At 42.6% G+C, this 23,920-nt stretch overlaps 1 protein-coding gene across 1 annotated transcript in view; it reads right to left on the bottom strand.

Moving 5' to 3' along the window:
- VAT1L (vesicle amine transport 1 like) overlaps positions 1–20,357 on the bottom strand; it is a 52,985-nt gene extending 32,628 nt beyond the window's left edge. Inside the window, exons 1-3 of the mRNA XM_056500878.1 lie at positions 19,963–20,357; positions 13,778–13,907; positions 10,184–10,399 (exon numbers count right to left, since the gene is read on the bottom strand). Coding sequence (XP_056356853.1) covers positions 10,184–10,399; positions 13,778–13,907; positions 19,963–20,183 — 567 coding nt within the window. The 5' untranslated portion in view covers positions 20,184–20,357. The remainder of the gene's footprint in view (positions 1–10,183; positions 10,400–13,777; positions 13,908–19,962) is intronic.
- Between the last annotated feature and the right edge of the window lie 3,563 nt (positions 20,358–23,920).

Here is a 23,920-nt window from a genome sequence, read left to right on the forward strand (position 1 = left end):
AGTTCAGCCACAGGAAAAAAAAAAAGACACTTAAATGCCAAATCAGAAGGATATTCTGAAGATAATGCAGTCATAACACAATAGGTCTAGTCTGCCAGTCCTAAGGGATCATGTCTTCTTATGGTTTCAGTGGGAGACAGCACGCTGCTATAACAAAAGCTGCATAATAAGGAAAATCTGCTTTACCTCTTATTGATAACATCAGTTATTACTGATTATTCAAAATGCAGGAATAGCCCCCAGTCACACTAAGAGATGTCTGCTCAGGCAGGGCCCCAGGCTCAAAACTGATCAACAGCAAAGGGGATAAAACAGCCTAGAGCATGCCCAGGAAAATCATTCTTCCTCCAGGTCTGGGCAGCAACAGTGGGGTCCATCAGATGCTATGCCAGCCTTTAGGCAGGACTTGGGGCATTGAAGAATTTGTGCAATCAGATGTCTGTACTTTGAGTTTCCAGTTCTGGGCCCCAGAAGGCATTAATTGAATTTTAACCTCTAATTTCATGAGGCTGAGAGAAGGGAAGCACTGCTTAACAGCTGAGCCATCTAGATTTCAAAAACCATCCCACCCTCATCTTTCTACCACCCTAGGTTTTGTTTTACTCTTAAAAAACCAACAAAAGGAAAACAGACTTTTGATAGACACACCCTACCTCTTCTTGCAACCACATTATTCCACTGGAGCCAGCACAGATACACAGATATAGCCAGAAGTTAAAGAAATGGCACTGTCATTCTTAAAAAACTGTCAGATGGAATTCAGCAGACTCTTACTTACATCTGCAGCCTAAAGATTGTCATTTGTAAACTGCATGCATGACTAGTAAAATCACCCAGGGATAAGCACATTTCTGTTCACTCCAACCAGAAACCCTGATTATTAGTTGTACATCCCAGTAATTAGCACTTGGGTTTTATTTAGAGCAGGATAATTAGCTAACCCTGCATACCCTGGAGGTCTTGGCATCCTCTTGTATTCTGCTGGATGTAACTCCAAGCTGAACATCACCAGAGAGGGCAAGGTTATTATTTATATATGGTGGCACCCAGGAATTTCAGACTGGTTTTCCTACTGGGTTAGTCAGTAAATGCAGTGCACAGCCAGGCACAGCTTAGGAGATCCTTTAGACAGGCAAATACACAGAAAAGAGAGCAAGAGAAGGGATCATTCTCATTCCTACTTTGCAGATGAGGGATGGGAAACCACAGCAAATTGAACAGCTTGTTCAGAAGCTCAGAGAAGCTCACAGGTACTGATGCTTACTTCTAGCATGGTAAATACAATTCCAAATTAAAAATGATCTCTTTTTTTTAAAATTATTCATCATTTTCCTGGGTTGGAATCCCTAATCTCTCAAAAATCATAGGAAAATCCATTCCTAAGGGGCCTCATTCAAAAGATGCAATGCTTTCAGGGAGAAGAAAATGTTTCACTATTCTCATATTTCATTTCTCTATTACTTACCATCTCATTCTAAACCCTTCCCAGATTTTAGTCTCCACAAATAATGTAATATAAAATTACAATAAAAAAATTGGGGATTTTGTATCTTTTTCTTTTGTTCTTTTCTTAGTAGTTTTCACAAGCAATCCTCTTTTCTCACTTTCTATGTCTCGCAGAAACCCAACACCCACAGTGATTTAGATAAATCAGTATTTTATAATGCATGGTAGTTGAATGAAATTCTGACATTATTGATCTATTCTCTAATTAGTTTTCTGCATTTTCAATCTAACTTGGGAAGATGAGGGCTAATGAATATATCCTGAATCAAAACCACTGCATGTTTAAAAGGTCAAATATTCAAGAAGAAAGCGTGTTGATTTTTATCCTGCAGAAGGCGATTAACATTTAACAAACTGACAGTCAGATGAATAGGAGAAAAGCACAAAAACATTGGGATGTGAATAACCTATTTTCCTCCTGACTCAAACTTGTTAGTACACCTCTCCCTCCCCCCAGAGATAAGCTTATCTAAAATCCCAGATCAGCTGGGAATGCTTTCCAGCTTTCTGTAGATGTTTGAAGCCTAAAACTGACTCATATGACCAGTACTTTTATAATTGGATAAAGTATTTTGAAGCAATTCCACAAAACACTCTTCTACAGTTTTCTGAAATCTTTATTTGAAATTTACTCTTAGTTATTTCTGTGCAAAGTATTTTCAGTAGCTTTATCAGAAATCTAGGAATAAAGGCTGATATTGAACTTTTCACACTTTGCCCATCAAAACAGGAGAACTGAACTCAACCTATGAACTCAACCATTTCCCTGATTTCTGTGGAATTCAGCTAAGCTCCAAAACAGCACCATGGCTGTGCAAGTCACTCTTAAGCCTCCTTTCTAATCCCTCAAATCATGTAGCTGCCTCTGGATTAGCTGCCACTGTTTAGCAGGTGACACATTTTAATGGCAAACACTGAGACTGGCGTTCAGAACATGCATGGCTCACAGAGGAAGCATCCACAAAGGGTTTGGTGCTGCAGAGGAGCATCCTCCTCCCAGGGCAGCTGTGTCTGTGCTGGCTTCCACCACGGGCACTCCACACTGTCCTGGCACCTGGATCCTGAAACTGCCCTGTGCTAAACAGGGACAAGAGGCTTTTCTGTCTCCTCCCTGCCCAGCCAAAACCACACCAACTCTGCTACCAGCCTCACTGGCTTTGGAAGCAAGAACCATGGTAGCAGAAATAGTGTATCAACTCCAAAACCTTCCAAGAGGGTGCTAAACTACACAAGCATGGGTTGAAGAATATTCTTCACACATCTAATTTTTTCATATGCAATGCCAATGTCTACACATAGGTACTGATGGGATTCTTGCTTTCTGAACCTAGGAAAACTAGTAAGTTTTAATGGCAACAATAATTATCACTTGGGCAATAATGTTACCTTTAATGGAATTTAGCAGTCTTTGGGAATAGAAAATAAATCAGGCCATTCACTGAAGGGACAGACATGGTTACAGAATATTCCCCTGAAGAGGAATTAATCTCCTTTAATTTATTCATATATTTTATATACTACCTATCACAGAATCATAGAGTCATTCTGGATGGAAAAGACCTCTAAGATCTTCAAGTCCAGCCACCAACTCAGCATCATCACCATGTTTTATCACTAAGTCATGTCCTCAAGTGCCACATCCACACATTTTTTTAAACTTCCAGCGAGGCAGAACATCATGTGGTGAAACTTTAGATAAATTAATAGCTTGAATTGAATATCTTAGATTAAAGAAGTTAATAGCTTGTGGAATGAAGGATGTCTGCTAATGCTGGATGTGTCTCTCCAGCTTCACAGTCTGTTTGATGGAATCCTTTTCAAGGTATCCTGTCAATTCATAAAGCCAGTGTGTTTAACCTAATCTACACATATGATTATTACAGAAATTAATATAAATTTATATCCTTACAGTAGTTTTAGACCCAGGGAAAAAAAAAAGAGTTCTCTTCACATTCCATTGCTTTAAAACCCAAGTCTAATCCTGCAGGATTGGAAACTTCTCATACCAAGATAATCACCTACAAGAATGGAAAAGTAGTTTTCTAGGAAGTAAAAATGAAACAGACTGGTGCATTTCAACAATTCTCAAGAAAAAAAGTCATTGATATTTAAAAGTCAATATAGAAAGCATGAATAGATTGAAACTTACTAATCTAATTAGCTTGTTAACACAAACTTAATGCTGGATGAAATATAAATAAAAGGTGTACAAGTGAGTGGCTTTCCAAAGGGGTCTGACCTAATGCTACCAGCCTGACGTGCCAGCTGCACTCTGAATACAGCAGGTGTGGGGCAGCATCCTTTCAAGAAAGCATCTTTTTTTTGCTGTTATGTAAAATAAGGGCAGCCTGATAGCAGGAGAGAATAAACCATGTAAAAGATACCGCTCTGCAAAACTGCATCAGTAAAGAATATATCATTTCTGTGACATATTTCTGCAGCCCAAAGGTGCTATAGTGTTTTTAAAAATAGTAGCCAGACTTAATCTTGCACAAGAAACTTGTCTGGAACTAAATTCGAGAAGAATCCAAATTCCAAAATGCTTTGATTGCACATAGCCGTACCTGAAAGTGCTGAGAAATACTCACAGTAAGAAAACTGCAAGGGGAATCATCTACTGATCTCATGGCATCAGGAAAACTCTCTGGTGTTAGGTGAAGTCTGATACACAACATTTCATCTCCTGAAGGTGTCATTTTCCCAATTACAGAAAAGGAAATTGGAAACCAAACACTGGGTGAACATTGCAGAGTGGACAAACTAAAATGTGATTACTGGACAAGCATAAGGCAGCATCTGCTACACTCAGTGCACCACAAATGAGTTTTGGACTGTAGGGTGGGGGAAAGTGACCCTGAGAAAATGATGTCTCTAACCCTCAAAACATTTTCTGCAATTAGCAGAGTGTGTTTTTATTACTTCTTTGCAAAATTGTGCAGCTGAGCTGCATCAAAAACTCAGGGCTGAATCTCCATCTGGCACAAATGCTCTGCAGCTCAGTGGAGCTATGGCAGTGGAGCAAAACTCGTGCAGGGGAAAGCAGCTGCCCCTGGAAAGGCAGGAGAGCCAGGGAGAGCTGAGCACTGCTGACCTGGCTCTGCAGGTGGCCTGGGGACAGCACATCTCCTCTGGCACTGCAGGGCTGGGACAGGCAGGAAGAAAGGCCTCCAGAGGCTGCAGCTTGCTTTGCTCAGGGAAATTGCTTTCTGTGCATGGCTCGCTGGGTTTTGTGTTGGATTAACAGCTCGTGCTCTGGGGCAGTGTCTGGGAGTGGCACCAGCACTCCCAGCTGCTGAGGGAGCACATCCATTGCCTCAGGAGCATTTACAGCAGCTCAGCCCCCACTGCCCTGCCTGGCTGCACTAGCTGGGAGCTTACAGCATCCTAGACTGGGTATCTCAGTGTGTGAGCTGGGTTCTCCCCTTCCTTGGCTGCTGCAGATGAAACAAGAGCAAAGCACTCCATCAAATGCAGAACAGCCATGAAGTGCTAAAATGAAAACAGCAGCCCTGGTACCAAGGGAAGGTGCAGCAAAGTGGGCTGGATTAATGCCCTGGCACAGTGTGCTGGCCAGGACCAGCACAAGAGAAGAGTCAGTTCTAATTACTCACAGTCAAGGAGCTCTGACTCAAACACAGCAGTGCTGTTTAATGTGCTCCTCCCTGCTAAGTGCAGGCAGAGCAGCCTACCCATACAATATTTAAAAAGATCAGGAATGCTGTGAGACCTACTTTAACAGGATCTGGCTTTCCCACCATCTTACTTCCCAAGCAGCTCAGAGCCCAGGAAGCACATCCACATCTGCCTGGAGCAGTTCCTGCCTGGAGGATGACCCAGAAACAGACACCTAACCTTACAAAAATGGGGCATGAGCTAACAAACCTGCCTTCAGCCTGAAAAATACAGGCCAAGGAAAGACTTCATGCTGTGCTTATTGTAGTTGTCAACATGTATATCCTACCAAAAAGATCTAAAAGAAGAGCCCCAAGAGGAAAGAGGAGCTCATTTTAATTAATGGATAACACCATTAAATAAAAGATACTTTAACTGTAGAAGAAGAAAGATGCATTTACTGGCCATGAATAAAGTCTGGAAGTTTTCTCACTGAGTATGAAGAGTGGAGGGAATCTGAATGGATAAACACTTAGGTATTTTTTTCAGGAAGAAATGAAATAATTCTCTTGAAAAGGTTCCTGTATGCTGTGTCTGTGTTAGCAGGTTCACTAAGAAATGCCAGTTCTTTGTCAGATAAAATATCACCACTTCAGTGATTCAGCTGGGGACATATCCTCAAATATTTGCAATGTATGCAGGGGTGCCACAATAAAAAAAGGGTTCCTGCCAAGTAGTAACAAATCCTGCCAGGATTGGCTAAATCTGTTGCCAAGTCAGAATTACCCTTCAAATTCAAACATGAGAACTACATCTGTAAGTTACTCCTGCTTGCACTTCCTTTGCTGCTGAGCCTGAAAGGGAAGGTCAAACAGCTTCAGGAGAAGCAATCAATGCTCCTGCATAGAAGGTGGCTTATTTTTAGTATCTGCAAGATCAAGATGCTGAAGAATTGGCTTATAATTCTGCCTTGAGACTGAGGGGTTAAGTGATAAGACTGGTGTTTACAAAATCTTGGTAAATAACCAAAGCGTTGTGCTCTAAATATTCAGAATAGGAAGTACATGAAGAACAAACAAATAAGCAAATGACCATAATGGCTCTCTCTCACAAATATAAAGCCCTGGAGGAATTAATTTTCCAGGTAGATATCACAGAAATAGGAACTGGACTTATTGAAGCTCAAGGAGAAAAGCATATTTTTTTTTCTTATCTTTTTTTTTTTTTTTTTTTTACTACAACACTTCTGTATTTATACTAATTCAACAGTTTACATTAATAATTTTAAGCAAAACTTTATAATCTTATACAAGCCTGTGCTGTGACTTGCAGTGAATGCACTGACTTAGTTCTTTGTTTTAAAGAACTAATTGCCTCTTAGAGCAGACCAGTCCCAGCAGGGTGCACACTACTGCTCAGTTTTCTTGGGGTAATTTCTTCAGTTGTCCCTTTGCTTCACTTTAAAAAGATGTGGGAGTGCATTTGTGAATGGAGCTACTCTTCCACTGTCTTTCAGTAATTTCAAACATTAATCGCAGTGGCTTACAGTTATGATAGACCAATATATGTCCTACAGTAAGTCATATAAGTAAGTCTTGCAGTCATTATAATGTCTATTTTTGATGTTTAGTGTTAGCTGGCTTTCTCCCTGATTTAGAAATTGGTTCAGAAGGACACTTGAACATTTCTGTAGCTTTAAGCATTTAAACTTTATTTGTATTAGACACTTCTATTTTTTGTTAATTATTGAACTGCCCTGCTACTCACTTTAACAATTTAATCAGAAGCTCTGTGTCCTGCCAAGCAGAGGCCTGAAAGGGGAGCAACTGGCAACTTTGTTAGATCTTAGTCAGCAGCAGGATTTGAAAAGTATTCATCTCTAGTCAAAGCCTCAGGGAATCATGGAATGCAACTGTGAGCCTGTTCTGTGCTTTCTGAGAAGGCTCCTGAAATATCTCCAGCCTCCTTCACTGCCCAGGCTGAGAGCTGAGTCTTACCTATCCCTGTCCCAAGGAGGAAAAAGAGACAGGAAAGCCAAAGCAGCTTCCTTTCCAAGCAATCAAAATCAACAAGCTGGCCCTATGAAAACCAAATATTCTCTCCCCTTTCAATGCCCTTTGTAAGACTGCACAGCTCCTCCTCCCCTGGGGGAAGGGTACAATTAATTTCCAAGGGTCAGAAGCAGAGTTTGTGGGTGTGCTCTTGTCCCCTGGTTCAGGGACACCAGGTGCTCCCCTACAAGTGGCCACATCTCCTTCCCTGACCAGGGAAGATGCCACCATGCCCTGAGCTCTTTGGTACATGCAGCATGATTCAAGTCTGTAACACAGAGACAGGTGTGGGAGACCTTTTTCAAGACAAGTTATCTTGGTATGTTTGCTTTTCCCTCTCCCTAATCTTCTGATGTCCCCTGGAACTTCTGGAATAAATAAACTGACTTATCTAAAGCATCCTGTCAGACATTAAAGGATACTGTTCCCTACTAATCACACTCCAGGCACAGATGAGAAGACAATTGCTATAGTTACCTCACTACCAAAAATATCTATCAACTTAAAAAGGCCACATAAATAAACTGAGATAGTACACAAGAGTAAAGGTCCTAAAGAATTTTCCCTGACTCCATTTATTGTAAAAGCTGCAGGATCCTCCTAAATAGGACTGAGTAGCCAGAACAAAGAACCTCACAAACACTTCTGAAGCAACAAGTTCTTTTTCATAAACTGCCTGAAGCAGCTAAAATAATGATCTTGCATAATGAGAAATGAACAATTAGAAACTTCTAGTCCCACGGGGGAGCCTATTGTCTCATTAAAGCGTTCTGGAATTTCTCTGACATTTAGAAACAAACTGGACAGATTTCCCACTTGCTGAAAGTGGGGAAGGGCATTCTATCTATTAAAGCAACAGAACAAAAATAACTTTCTGTAGCAGCTTCAGTGCCAGTTTTCTGTTTATTAATGAAGATCTTTGAGAGAATGATGTGTTCGATTGAAACTGTCAGATTTTTCAAAGGACTAACAGACATTATTAAAGTAACACAGACCCCTCTGAAATCTTTATGTCAGCTTAGCCGAAAGAAAAAAAAAAAATCCATGCATCTTCAGAGTGATATTTTACCTGGAAAACCCATCAAACAACGGGAAAATGTCCAATTCTTGCTCTCCATGCTCTTCCCTTACAAGAACCAAGGGGCTGTGTGAGGTCCTCTCCCCTGGGACAGTGATCAGCATCCTGGCTTGCAGCCCAGCCCTGTCTCCCCTTACTTACAGTCCCCCTGGATCCTACACAGCCCTCCATCCCTTACTGGCCAGCCTGGCTGCTCTTCCTGCATGACTGGTCTTTCCCTTGGAAACTCTGGTTTATTTAACTACTTAGCAAGGGATGGAGCTGATTTCTCCCTGTTCTCCTGGCAGCCAAGCAGGATCCGTCCTTCCTTTAGCTTCTCAGAGAAGGTTTGGAGCAGCCACAGCAGAAGATCAGCCAAAAGCTGCCCACTGAGCAGCTGGGATGAGAGAGGAAGCCAGCAGCTCCTTCCAGGAACAGCCCAGCACAGAGGCTGGGCACCAGGGCAGAAGATATGTGAAAACTGACATTAACAGGAATTACCAGTCCTTCAGGAAAAGGAGGAGGAAATAACAGAGGAGAGGGAGGTCAGAAAGAGAAAGAAACACAGAAATCCAAAAAAGGAGGAGGAGTTCAACTTCTCTAGATACCCAGGTAAGTGCAGGGATTGCTTTGGGGATCACTCTGTATGCTCAGCCTAGACAGGGTCTGCACAGGGCCAGGTGGCCAAATGGCCTTAGAGCTACAGCTGAGACTTGGATTCCTGTAGAATATTGCCCTGAATGTGTGGCCTCACGTTGCTTTGACAGCCCTGAATTCCACACCACAGAACAATAGCCAGCCATAGCACTCTGGGCTGTCCTGTGCCAGAGCATAATGCGATTATAAATTCCCTTCATTTACACCAGTGCTCCAACAGGACCGACCCTTCACTGCCAGTGGGATTATGGTTAGCTAAAAATACCTTGTACAGAGAACTCATGAATTTATTCCTTTGATTACAGCCTTCATTTATATGAGAACCTGAAAGAAAGGCTAAGGGCACAGAATTAAGGACAGCGTGTTTGGGGCTGCCCACCAGACCTCAGTAGAAAACAGAACATTAATTTAGCATAAATAAGGCATAACAAGAACACAGAAAAGGTACTCCAGTTTCAAAGGCTGCTATCTGCTAATGGTCTCAGCTCATAAAATCTGTCTTGTGAAAAACAACTGCATAATTTCAAATGTAAACAAACTCCCCAGTCAATGTCGTAATATTTTGCACAAAAATTTAATACACTCCAAAGGACTGAGATTTTCCTAAAAGATACTTCAAGGAACTGGTAACACAAAATGCCAGCTCTTTATTTCACTGTGTGGCCTGGTATTCCCACAAATTCATCCTTTGCCCATGCCATACAATGCCTCCTCAGGAATGATCCAAACTGCAACATGCAGCAGCCACAACTGGCTACAATTTCAAATTTGTACCTTTTACTCAGGGTTCACATGAGAACTTTTCACTGCTTTCAATCCCTCTACAACAAAGGGGAAAAGAAAATCTTTCACAGTGAAAGCATCACACACATTCATTCACACACTATGCAGGAATATTCCAAGAGGGACATTTACTATAAAGAAGATTATGGTTACCTACAAATACCTTTTGCAGGGAGCTTATTTATTCCTTTCATGACACTCTTCTTTAACATAGAAGTACAATATGTGTAAGTCCAGGAAAGCAATATTTGAGACAACACTTGTCCTGCTGACAACCAATTAAGTTTTTTTTTTCATGAGATTTTTTCATAGAATTTAGAGCCATAACATTTTTATTTCACCAAGAGCTCCTGCCAACCATTCACATCAGCATTTTGATGGGGAAATAGATATAGTTCTCCCAGTGCAATCCCTCCCACATAGGAATATCACATCAAACTGAAGGTTCTGGCACATTTCAGGAATCCAGATGCATCAGGCTTCCAGTGACAGGAAAGGAAGAAAAGTTCCAACTTACCACCCCCCCTCCTGCTGAGTGAACCAGCACAGACATGCCTTCTCTCAGGTTAGCAACCTCAAAGAGCATCATGTAGGCAGTAACAAAGTTCATGGGAAATGCAGCAGCTTCAGAAAAACTCATGTCATCTGGGATCTTGTAGACAAATTCTACTGGGGTACACACAACTTCAGCCCAGGCATTGTAGTTTACAAAAGCCATGACTCTGTCTCCAATCTACAAACAAGGAAGAGAACAATGTAGAGGATCTGACTGCAATTGAGACTGTAGAGAGCAACCTGTGAGTTTTGTTTAAAGAGAAAAAAAATGAGGCAAAAAAGTTATAATTATATTGACAAGAAGCATGGAGTAAAGAAAATTGCAAGTGGGATAATATTCACTTTGTTTTCCCAAACCTTACACTAATTTAGAGCTACTTTTCCTCTCTGTGGATTGAGAAGAAAGGGCCTTGTGCTCTGTTAGATGGATGACATGAAAGGGTTGCAAAAGCTCTTGTTCAGCAGATAACACCATCTGTACCCACTCTTTATTTTTATCATTTTATTAACTGATTCTACAAAGATGTATCCATGATTGCAATCTCCACAGCCATGTGTCAGACATTATTTGGTTCTGCAACTTCAAATAAGCCACCTTAAACATCAAAAATATACCTTTGGATTTTAAGGCACTGCTAAGTCTACAAAGTGAATTTGACAGGATTTAAAGGAGCAATGAACTATTATCTTTCAATACAACATTTCTCAGCTCAGTTTCTTCTGAAAATATATGGTAGTGAAAGAGTAATTCATTATGGAGACAAAAAGGCTTTCTGTAAGTATTAGGTAGAGTTGGCTGCTCCTAGGAACCTTTCAGAGGTCCAAGTGCATCATCTCTTTGCATATGGCCTTCCTTGCAGCTTCAGGTTTTTAAATGAGAGATACTGACTCTTCTCAGATGGACAAGAGTAACAACAAGGCACAAGAGGCTGGGACAGCAACACTCACCTTAAAGCAGAAATTGGGCTGCTGGGTCTACAAGAACAGCCACACTGAGCAAATGTTTGGCCAGCATGTATTAAAATCTTCACAGGCACAACTCTTACAAACTCTCAATAAATTTTTGCCACCAGCAACCCCATGGCATCTTTTACCTTGCCTTAGACCCTCTGCCTTTCTAGAACACACCAACCAAAACAACATCCTTAACCATGAAAGGAGCTCTGCAATGGAGCCACAGGGTAAGACAGGAATAGCATCAAACTCCCTGCCTTTGTGTTTTAACTAAAACTAACAGCAGCTGTCCCTCTAAAATAACACTGCTTATCTGCCTGATGCTCTCTTACATTCTACCAACGCTCTCTAATCCTTTAGAAACTACAGGTATGGAGTAAAGCACACCACTTCTGCCTTCAGGCAAATGTTTACAGCATAAGCACATTTTGGTCTCCTGAGCCATCACTGTTGCTTTGGGATATTGCAGGTTTGCTCAAAGCTCAGGTGCTGCTGACAGTTCTGAAGGGTTTGTCTCTTTTAGAATGAGAATGCTGAAACAGAGCTGTCATTCCAATTTCACTGAAATGCCTCCTCCTTTTGAAAAACATTCAAATTAACAATGCCTCACTGGTAATCACTCTGTGGTTTCCTCTTGCTCTTAGAGAAGCATCTAAAATAGAAAGTCTGCTAGGATTAATTAGTGCAGATGTTAATATGCCCTATATCTTTGCCATAAATCATAAATGATTACCAAAAGGAATGCAGAGAAGTCCCTCTTGGTGATTCCCAAAGGATTTCTTGATAACATTAAATTCCACATTTTATCACTGATGCTGTTCAAAGCCTGGCCAGATTAGACCTCACTTCCTGAGAATCATCCCCACAACTGGAGAGAGATCAGGCCTGATACAACTGTCATCTACAGAAAGCATCTTTTTCTTTTAAAGGGAGAAAGAATAGGCATTACACCTATTTTAGGAGGGCTGGAACTGGAAGAGATCTACCCAGGGAAAGGAGGTCAGATGATACAGAGTGCAATCTTTGCTGTTACTGTAGACAGAGGTAACAAAGTCCAGGAGACACCAAGCATCTGGTGTGTCCCTACTCTGTGCAAGAATTCCATAAAGAAACCAACAGGACCTTTTTCCATCATCCTCATGGCATGTTCTCCTGCTGATGGATTCATAGCCATGCACAGCTGTCACTCTGAGTGTGGACCCTTTTCCAGGGCCCATGACTATGAAGGTTATATGCAAAAAATAAAATACTATGGCTTGTTTCAATTACAGGGAGTACAACAGTGCACAAACGTGCTCCACAGCCAGGACAAAGATGTCACTTTAAAAAGAGACACAATATATTCAGTCGGGTGCATTCAAACAAGCACCATATGCTATGGCCTCATGATGCCCTTTAAAAATAGCAAGAGCTTCAAAAATGAGAGTGCTGATCTGGAGCAGAGGCTTTCTAGACTTCTTTCAGAGAATATTCTTCAATATGGAGCACAGCTATGAAGTACAGATGCTAGAGAAGAACTACTGAAGCAGCAAAGGTTTCCAAACAGCAAAATTATCATTCAGTTGTTGTTTGTAACAAAATGCATTGAAAGATTACAACTTGGTTCAAGGCAGAGATGGGGCAGGAAGGGAACTGAGAAAAATCCCCAGAGAAGATCTCATCACTGAAACCCTAGTTGAAACTAAACTGGCCATTATCTTCATTCAACTGACAAATTTTAGTTGTTCAAGAAGAGAAAAATTTTGTCTTTAGATAAAAATATTTATATCTTCTTAAGATCCAGATATAATAAGAATTCAGAAAAATTTATTATCTTTTGACATGACTGACTCTGCAAATAACTAAGATAGGATTGACATGTATTAACTCAGGAATTATTTCCAAAATTTTCAACCTACTTAGGCAATAAAGGGTAAGTTTGCAGTGAATATAGATGTTTAATATTTAATATCAGTAATGGAATAGGAGGCAAAATGCTGCTTATATGCACCAAGAGATACCAGAGTCCACAACCACTTATGAAGCCTTTATTATATACATCAAGTATTTGTCACTTATTACAACCTGTCAGATAAAATAGATGCTTTTCCTGAGCAATCAGACTAAGTCCTATATCCAGAATCAAGATCCTAATTTAATCTGCACCTTCTTAATGCACACAGTTGTAAGAAGCAATGTTCACTGTAAACAGGGTTCTGTTAACTCAAGATCAAAACCTGGAACCAGAATCAGCAGCACCTGGGCTTTGAGGAAAAGAGCAGTGATGACAGGAAACAGGGCCAAAAAAAGAAACTTAACAAGTTAACTTAATTTCTTTCATTTTCATTAAAGGACATCACTCATGCTTTTCCTATTTAGCCATCAGGATGTGCACATGGCACAAGTGACTTTTCAGGAAGGATTTGAAGGAGATGACAGTGGTGGATTCAGAATGTAATTCAAGAGGTCATTCTCATGCTTGGAAAGCAGCAAGGAAAAATTAACCTTTTAAACCTCAACAGGGTGGTGAAGGCTGCTGTCACTGGCAGAGCAGAAGGGATTAGGAGGTGGTGATTATTTATATGAGGCTTATAACTCTCACTTTGAAAATAAAATATATTACCTCAAATCCTTTCACGCTGTCTCCAAGAGCTTCTACAATTCCAGAACATTCAAAGCCAGGAACAAGAGGTGTCTTAGGAGGGTTGTCAATATTCCCCTGCCGCACCATCAAATCAATAAAGTTCAAACCACTGCAAAACACAGGAAAAAAATAAAATCAAGACTATTACCACAGATCAAAGTAGAGGGGGAAAACTTGACCTGAGTGATGGGACAGCCAGAAAACTCCAGGGCATTAAAAAGCTGGGCTTTGCAGGGTAAGGGAAGCAGCAGACATTCCCACTGCTGGGATGTGAGCCTTGGGCAGAGGGTGCACAGCACATCACAGCTGCCAGCAGCCACACAGGGCATTTCAGAACTCAGTGAAACACTGTCATTTCTATGAATGCATTACTAGCTGGCAAGTAAAGCCAGGTTAATTTAAGAAGAAAACCTCAAGCCTCACACATTGTAGTTATTTTGGCCTAGGAGATACAGGAGCTAACTGTCCTAACCTTTGATGTGACCCCAGGAATGCATCTTGTGTTTGTTTCAGGCAGGAATCCAAACTCTGGCATGAACTTACTAAGTACTAGATAGGCTTTTGTTTTAAAACTGTTCCTTCCTGGATGATGCTTGAACATTTTTTCAAGTGTTATTAGGTCTTTGAAGTCCTCAGGTTTGCTGCTCAGAAAAAAAATGCAGGTCTCTCCCCATAATATCAGCTTTGCAAAAATCCTAAAGCACTTTTGCATTGGTTTTATTATGCTGTCCAATTTTATTAAGGAAAATGTTGTGGTTTTCTAGGCTGCCACAAAAAAAAAAAAAAAAAGAAAAAGAAAAAAGAAAAAGAGCAAAGCACCACGTATCTACTATGTACATATATTGATTACTGGCCTTAATGCCATAGTTAAAAGTTTAAAACTCCTAACTAGCTGAAATACACTTCAGCATTAATCCATTGTTCCAAAACTCAGCCCTGTTTTTATGGTTAGCCAGGCACACAGCCAGTTCTACTCACATGTGAGTATCCAGCAACTGCCTGGATACCTTGCACTACTGGTGGGCACAAGGATCTGTTAGATGCAGCCTTAGTCAGATGCTAATCAGGACACAGACAGATTGAACAGACCCAACAAATTAATAGACAGAGTAGACACCCAGTCTTAGCATGATGACAGCATGGCATTCATGGGATGTAGGTCACTGGGGAGGGGGAAGGAAATCCCACCAAATGTAAGCATTCATAATTGTGGTGGAGGGTTTCAGAGCAACCTGAATCCACAACTTTCACCATGCTCATACACAAAGCTTATAATATCCACTATATAGGAAGTTAGGAGGGAGTTTCACACAGTTAAGTTGAAAAATCAGAAATTATTTTTGAAAGGTCACTTCTTATCCAGTGGGTAAGACCACTCCTACACTGCCACTGTGATGTTGATAATGAAAGAGAAATTCCAAATAGCAAAATGCCTGCAAGGCAGCCATTGTGTGGGGAAGAGAAACAAACAAACAAACTGACAAAACTCAGAAACAAACAAACAAACTGACAAAACTCCAAAACAAACAGCAAACCACAAACCCATAAACCTCACAGCACTGATGGTGGCAACCACTGTCTGTGTACATTAACTTCAGCCATGGTCTTTTAAATGCATCTTTCCACACTGCAGGCATTTTACAAAAAGTTAACTTTTCCCTACATCCCTGCAAGAAAAGGCAGCTGGAGGCAGGACTGTGATGTGGGAATCTGGGCAGGAACACACCCTGTGGTGTCAGAACAAGTCATAACAAGTAGGCAAGAAGGAGACAGGGGGATATGCAAAGGCCATTGCTCTTCACTAATGACAATGATCACAAATAGATTCCTTCTCATAAAGTCAATTGTCAGACAGATTTTGAAAAGTCACACGTTCAGTAAATGACATAGTAATGACATAATACTGGCAGTTCAGTTCTGTCTTAGTTCCCTTTCTTTTTCACCTGTTTTTTCCCCAAAGGTGGATAAAGGGCAGCAAAATTATATTGAGAGTTCATCTCTTGCAATGAACTTATAAGATCTCATACTAGAACAGGTGTGATAAGGAAAGAAATAAAACTACATAAAGTAAACAGTAATCAAGTCACATGTTCCTATTGTTTTAATTACTAGTTGAAATATGGAGTGTTGACCAGGCTTTCTAATAATTTCTAGTCACTTTATAGAGATTTCATCTTCATTCACTTTCATCTCCTATATTCTTACGAGTTGTGGCATCTCTGCTATTCTTATACATGTATTTATTCCTATTCCTCTCCACTTTTGAGGAAGAAGTTTTATTTTACCTGAGAAATTCAAAGACCAGTAGATCTGAAAGTTTGATTAGGGTGTATTGGTCATACTGGTCAACTCAGATATTTTTTTTTTTTCCTAGAATAACCAGAAGGGCCTAAAGATGGATGGCAAGTTTTATAACTACACCCAAGACACCCAGCTCTTCCATTGGGATTCAATCAACAGCAGACTGAGGAAAAGTGTCTGCATAGAACATCACAAGGAAATATGTCTTGTGAAGAGTGGTGGGTTTGGAGATTAAGCACAATTTATTTCTTGCACCAGTGCAAACCAGCATGACCTGTTCTGGTGTGCAGCCAGAGAAAGTGACTCCTGAACTTTAAGTAAGGGCATCAGTCGAGGGGAAGTGTAAATGCAAAGCAATCCAGTGACAAACAGTACACAGCATATTTTTAATCTCAAATCAAGAGCTGGATGCCAATGAAGACAGGGAAGGACCTGAATTGCCAAGATCAATACATTGACACAGGGGTTCTGCAAGAACCTCCCTGTGACAGAGCAGGGTGTCTCTGTGACCTGCACAGACTGGATTAACCATGCATTACTGGAGGCAGAGTTTATCAAATATAGAATTATCCTTGAATCTGACTTTCTTAGTCTGCAATGCTCTACCAGGTCCTTTTGAGGGCCTTGAATATTATTCTCTATACCTGAGGTTTAGTTTTGCTGCATTTTTATTTCCCTTAAGTGTGGAAAGCAACAGTCAACTTGTTTCTCATTGTTCCATCCCACACACTCCAAGATGCCCAATACCCTCCACTGCAAAATCCCAAATCATGCAGACCACTCCATGACACTTTGGTTTGGAGAGGTCCTGCTTTTGATCTGTCTTTCTTATTTCACTGTAAAACTCCACTGAAATTAATTACTCAAATTAATGGGATGCCACAGAGCAAACAAGAGGATTCCTGAGTTTTGCATTCTTAAAATCCTTCCTCTTAACTCCAGCCAGCAAACTGCCCAATCTTCAAAGTAAAAAAAAAACAAAACCAACAAAACCAACCATATCTCTATATAAAGGAAAGGTTTAAAATTGTCAGGTCTCCTGCTTTTTATGCAGAAACCAACACCATATGAACAAGACTGCCTTTAGGAGCAACACCAATTCTCTGTCCACTATCTGTTACACTTAAGATTTCTTTTATCTGCTCCAGTTTTTCTAAAGTGCTGTTATCTCACAGTCACAGAGTCAGAAGGATCACTTCTGCCTCATTCCTCATGACGCACATGTACAGCAGCACAAGGAAGAAACAATTATAAGAGAGAAAAGAACAATAGAGGGACATAATTATAGGACACCATTTCTTATTCACACAGCCCATCTGAAATGCAGTTTCTGTTCATTCCAGCTACTTGTCTCATCCTTTAAACAGTCTGTATCCCAACATTCTGCTGCCTGCAAATTACAATACATACAAATACAGGACTTTCAACTGCTTCATCATTATCAATCAAAAATTATTTCAGGAAATATGCAGAAGCTGTGACTCAGCTTGGACATCGATGGCTGTTCCATTTCTTAGTCACTGAATGAGCCTAACTCATGACTCATCTCAGCTGACACATTTTCCATTGGATCACTGATATTCCAGACCTTCAAAAGAATTATTTATCTGCCTTAGTGCTAATAGCAACTTATCCTTCATCTCCTCCATTTCTAGTACCATACTATGAAGTGTCTACATACAACTTAACGGGTCTAGACATATGATTCAGTTGGTTTTACCCACAGGGAATTCAGAGACCACACAGAACTTGCTCTTCTACTGGTGTATACTATGTATCAAGCATGTGCATATCCTTCTTGAAATAAAGCTGCTTTTTTTTCCCAGCAATCTGTCAAGTCAAATAATACTAATAATAATCATCTCTAGTGGAGGTCAGCTACAAAACTGATTCAACAGAAAATGTGATTTGTAAGAATACTGATTCTTACATCAATGTACTGTTGACTGGAGCAACCCATCTTGGGTGTGTTCAGCGCTGCCTGCATCAACATGTGCACACTGCCCTGGGCAAAGCCAACCCCTTTCTCACAGCCCACCATCATCCCAATCAATCCTCTGCATTTACAGGCTTGGGTCAAGAGGATCAGCAAATTGATTTTGCCTCGCCTGGAGGCACACTTTGGTGGCCTGGTGACCTTTCAGCCCTATGGCCATTTCCAGGAGTGACAAGCAGATGCTCTCCAGCCTGCAGGCTCTTCTGGGACAAAGGGAAGCTCCCAAAACACACGGGGCATTGTGCAGCCTGGCAGTTACCTGTGGAGCAGCTGAGCAGGTCTGCTGATGTCAAACAGCACGTGTGCAACTCACACAGCCCTACTGACACTGCAGCCCTGCAGAGCAGCAGCAGCTCTGGCTGCACAATTCTATTCTACAGCCAAGTGTTCTTGCCATTTGTGATACACACCCAGCTGTTGGCTTCATGAAAGTGGAGTTCATATAGGTACTGGAAAAATTACAGGAATATGTCCATGTGCTGATAACATCTTTAGTTTTGCATGCTAACTTTTGTTAACCCAGTGGCTGGGGAAAAAAAATCACTCAGGAAACAAGACAGACTGTTCTCAAATGAAAATACAGCCCTGCTTGATAGCAAAATGAGCTGCCCAACAAGTACGATGCTACCATTAGTTCTATTCACTTAGCACAGAATTTCTTGCATTTCCCACTGTGACTACTAGAGGGAAAAAAAACCCTAATACCCAATGTGAATGCAAAATATCCCAGCCCATTATTTACTACTACTCATGCAGATTAATGGATATCACTATTTTTCACAGGCAACACCTTGGTAGAGGGAATACTCTCATGGGTCACAAACCTTTTGAGCCCCATTAAGAACAAGATGGAAAGAACAGCATCTGAACAGGTCAAACACTCAGCTACATTAACCTACCAGGATATTCCAAATCTGAAGCAGATGCACTAATACAGGATTCAAAACAAGCTCAGTCCCCCATAACAGTAACATTTTTAACACAAGTTACTTCTAAAGTAAACAACTTGGCCTTCACCTTGGAATTCATCTTCCAGAAGCACCATGTTTTCACATAGCAGAAAAGGACAACAGAAGAAAAATCCTTGCCTAGACAAAATTAATTCAGTCTTTGGTAAACATCAAGTTGTGTAGTAACATCCTAATGTGGCTTCTGTCACTCAAAAAAAAAAATTTTTATGAAGGAACATGTGCTCTAAGAACCAGCAATCTAGGAAGAACAGTCTGCTTGGATTGACTGGGAACTAAAAAAAAAAAAAAAAAAAATTAAAAAAAAATCTAGGAAAGCTTGTTTCAGGATGCTGCCAGACTGTAGCTACTTGTCACCTGGACACGGGGACTAACACTGGGAAGTTATCCCGAGCTCTGGCCACGCTGCCACAGCAGCTCCGGCGAGAAAGGATGCTACTTAAGTAAGTGATTCCCAGAAGAAAAACAGCAGCCAGTGTCAGAAGGGAAAGAGACAGGTGCTGAGCAACACGCACAATCTGGCATCCACGTTTCCCACAGAAACCCAAACCCTGAACGCACTTAGGCAGGCCTTCCCCCGCTTTACTCCTGGCTAGCAGCGTGAAATACCGCTGGCAATTTTCTCCCGTTCGCAGGGGCTGCCGAGCGCACACAAGCCCCGCGCCGGGAGCGCGGAGCCAGCGCTGACCGGGGCTCCCCGCGGGGAAGCCACAGGTGAGGGAACGGCGCCGGAGCCGGGCTCGTAGGGCACGATCCGAGCGCGGGGATGGCCGGGGACGGGATGGCCGGGGACGGGATGGCCGGGGACGGGATGGCCGGGGATAGGCACCCGCGGGACCCCGCACCCTGCACCCCGCCCGGCCCTCGGGGGAAGGAGAGGGCGAGGGGCGATACTGGACCAGGCTTTGACGCGGATCTTCAGCTCGCCCTCCTGCGGCTCCGGCATGGCTTTCTTGGACACGCGGAGCTTGTTGAGCCCCCCGAAGGCGGACAGCACCACGGCTCGCATCTCCTTGGCGTCCCCGGCGCGCAGGCTGCCGCCCTCGGCCGCCTCCCTGCCGCCCTCCTTGTCGATCATCTGCTCCGTCTCCTCGGCTCGCTGCGCTCCCTCCTTGGCCATGGCGGGGCTGCGGCGGCTCCCGCGGTGCCCGTGCGAGGCCGGTGCCGCCGTGCGGAATGGGTGCGGAATGGCCGCGGAGCCGCGGGCCCGCCCGCCGCACTGCACCGGCTGCGCAGCGCCCTCCGCCCGCGCCGCCCCCGAAAGGAGCCGCACCGCGCCGCCCCACGGAGCTCCGACACCGCACAGCCAGCCGGGGACCATCCCCACATCATCACCCCGACCGCGGCACGGCCCTAAACACCTCCAGTGCGGGCACTGCGCTAACCTCCCCGGTCAGCCCAGTCCAATGTCTGAGCATCCTTCTGGGAAGAAATTCTTCCAAATGTCCACCCTTAACTTCCTCTCGTGCAGCTTTAGTAAGTGGTATCACTTGTCGCCTGGGAGAAGAGCCCGATCCCCACCTGGCTCCACTCTCCTTCCAGGTAGTTGGGGAGAGATATAAGGTCACCCCTGACTGAGGCTCTTCTTCTCCAGGTTGAACAGCCCCACTGGCACCTTAGGCCAGCACAGAGCCCGAAGACTGCTGAGCTGAGTGTGAGGCCAGGCTGACTGACTGGACCAGCCACCCTCTGTGCTCCAGAGCTCATGGCATCATGGATTAAATCTCCACTGGAGAAGCCCGAGTCTTGATCCTCACTGGGGAGCCCAGTGTGCAGTCACACCTTCCCTGGAGCTCTTCTCGGGGCCAGCTCTGTGAGCACCCCTCGTCACAGGAACCATGCAGGTGGCAGCTGCCTCACCACTGACACACACCTTTGAAGCAACAAACACAAGCCTGAGACTCTGCTGCAGAGCACTTTTAAGCCTTTATACAACAGATCTTTACTTGGTGATCAGTGCTGGTCTTTGCTGGCTCCGGTGGGGAGCTAAATCCTTTAATATGAGCACAGGGCATGCTGCAAGGCACCCACCCACCAGAGCCCCCCGGGACTGTTCTGGTTTGGGTCCCTAAGGAGGCTCAGGCATCAGCCACTTAGCTCTGTGTTAATGAGGGTCAGTGCCTGCAGCCTCCCCTGGGGCAGCTGAGCATGGATTTTGGGGGATCACTAGTTGTGGTTCCGTGGATGTTGATGGAGCATCTGTTGAGTTCAGTATTAGATCCCTGTACCAATTTGTGGATGGCCCCACGGATGGAGTAAATCAGCCTAAAATGATGCAGGTGTTTATGTGTCTTGGGCTGCAATGCAGGATGTGGCCAGAAATGTGAATTCTATCACCATCTGTTGAAGCTGGGTGGGGCAGTGACCCTTATCTCCTGGCACATATTATCTGCTAAGGGGCCATCTATAAAGCAGCTGGGGCAATCATCTTTATCTTTTCCACAGCCCATCCTCCCTCCAGGAAGATATCATCTGCTGCTGGCCCATTCAGTCCCAGTGCATGACTGATAAAATTCCATCATCCCACTGGGAGATGCTCCAGCCAGGGGAGCAGCCAAGCCTTTCCTACCCAGATAAAAACTGACATTTTGGACACCAAGGTACCTTCTTCCCACTGGATTCCAGAGGAAAGCCAGACCTTTCCACATCATCCCTGCACCTTCAGAGGAAACTGCACCTTCTCCAGGAGCACTGCTCCAGCTGAACCACATCTGCCACTGCAGGAGGATGCAGCCACCATTGAATGGGACTGTGCCAACACCCTGACTGACTGACGGGTGTCAGCTTGGATTCTGACTGTCAGGGTTAGGATTGTTCTTTGTAATACTGTATTTCTATTTTAATTTTCCTAGTAAAGAACTGTTATTCCTAATTCCCATATCTTTGCCTGAGAGCCCCTTAATTTCAAAATTATAATAATAATTTGGAGGGAAGGGTGTTTACATTCTCCATTTCAAAGAGAAGCTTCTGCCTTTATTGGCAGACACTTGTCCTTCAAACCAGGACATTATAGAGTTCCAAAATTCATTGCAGCATGCTGTGTGTATGGCAAGTGGTCCTGCAGACCTCCCTGTGGGTACAGTTCTTCCATCAACCCCCCCCCCCCACCTGCTGCAACTGAGTTCTTAAGAAGCTTCAGGACCTCTCTGTCGTATGCTGGGGATTATGAGCACTCTCTCTTTAGGCTGTGGAGTTGTAGTGGTCTGAGTTCATCAATACTCCTTAATTTCACAATGTGCATTTATTTCATCTTGGGTCGTGTTCAGTGTTCAAGTATTTGAAGGAAGCCAAAAATGTTGGAAATATCTTAGCCATTACAAGTAATGGGGTAAAAACATTGTCATTAACAGCAACTAAGTGAGATAGTGGAGGAATGGAGAGAATTTTCACATTTCTTTGCAATTTTGGTTTTTTTTTTTCTCTCTAGCCTGTGAAAACTTTTAGACAAAGTATTTTTTAAAAACCTGAGAATTTCTGAGGATTTGTCATCTAGGCCTGCCATAAATGAATCAGTAAATAAATACATGTTAGGAGCAAAGGAGAAATAGTGCTAGTCTCAGGGAAGCTTCACTGGGTTCATTACCTCAAGAAGTTCAAACAGATTTTGCCAGAAATGAAGTCTGATGCCTCAAACACCACTTAAGCTGTCCTTAAGATATGTTTTGACAAAGACTCAGAACCAGCTCATTAACATCATCAAGAATTTGATGTCTGACATGTTAAAGTGATGCCATTCACTTCATTCCAACTCTCAGTGTGGAGAGATCTAACCGTTTTAAAGATCAGGAGCCTTTTTTCCTCCCTTGTCACCCTGGTAATACCATGAATATCCCCTCCCTGTTCCCTACACTTGGCTAATTCAGTGCTGTAATGGGGAATACAAGGTTCTGTCACTAGATCTGGCCATTTGAATGCATGACCAGGCGGCAGCAGCTGAATAAAGAATAACATGCACTTGTCTCCAAATGATTCACTCTGCTGGCATCTTGTTACAGTTCTAACTCAAATGAATGGTGAAGTGTAGAGTGACTGGGGGACTTATAGCAGATAACATATGGCAACTAAGTGGCATGGAGAATGATGAAGAGACTAGGGGACAGCTCACTCACATCACTCCTGCAGTGTGAACAGCCAAAGAAGTGACTCTTGGCCTTCTAACTGCACTTGTTTTGCAATGGTTTGTGAGTCTTCTGATTAAGCCTCCCCATATGGATTTAAAGCTATCTCTATTCCCCCTTGGTCCTGAACCAAAAGTAATTTATCCTAAATACCTTAACTGTGTACTGTTTGCAAGTCAAAATGTTGAAGGCTGGCCATTTTGTAGAAACATGATTATGGTAGAACCAGTAATTGCACAGGTCAGTTGTGGCAACTGAAATAACGTATAGCAGATACTTTTCCATAATCATGATTCCATTAGTTTGGTTTAATTCCTGAGCACTTCTTTAAGAATATTTGCTGATGTAGTACAGAAGCATACGTTAATGTAAAAGCAGGATTTATTCTGACTGTAAATTTAACCACTTTTGAAACAGACTGTGGGATGGCCATTCATGTCACTTAAGGCTTCAGTAAAAGCATTCCAATGGTGGCTTTCCACTGACTTTGGCAAGTGGTGGATTGGACCTGTAAAGGTGAAAACACAGAACTCGATTTGATGAGTATAGACAAGCAGTGACAATATTAATGAACATGCTGTAAGAACCTGAGCAAAAGGGAATTAGGAGATCTTTCATCACCATCTGTACCTGCTGGTCAAGCTGGGGATATCTCTTTTTTGAGATAGTGATGTTTACAATGCTGTGCAGAAAGGAAGGGAAATGGAACAGTCTACTTGTGGATAAATGCTGGCAGTGG

Source organism: Oenanthe melanoleuca, chromosome 11, assembly GCF_029582105.1.
Source record: "Oenanthe melanoleuca isolate GR-GAL-2019-014 chromosome 11, OMel1.0, whole genome shotgun sequence".
NCBI lineage: Eukaryota > Metazoa > Chordata > Aves > Passeriformes > Muscicapidae > Oenanthe > Oenanthe melanoleuca.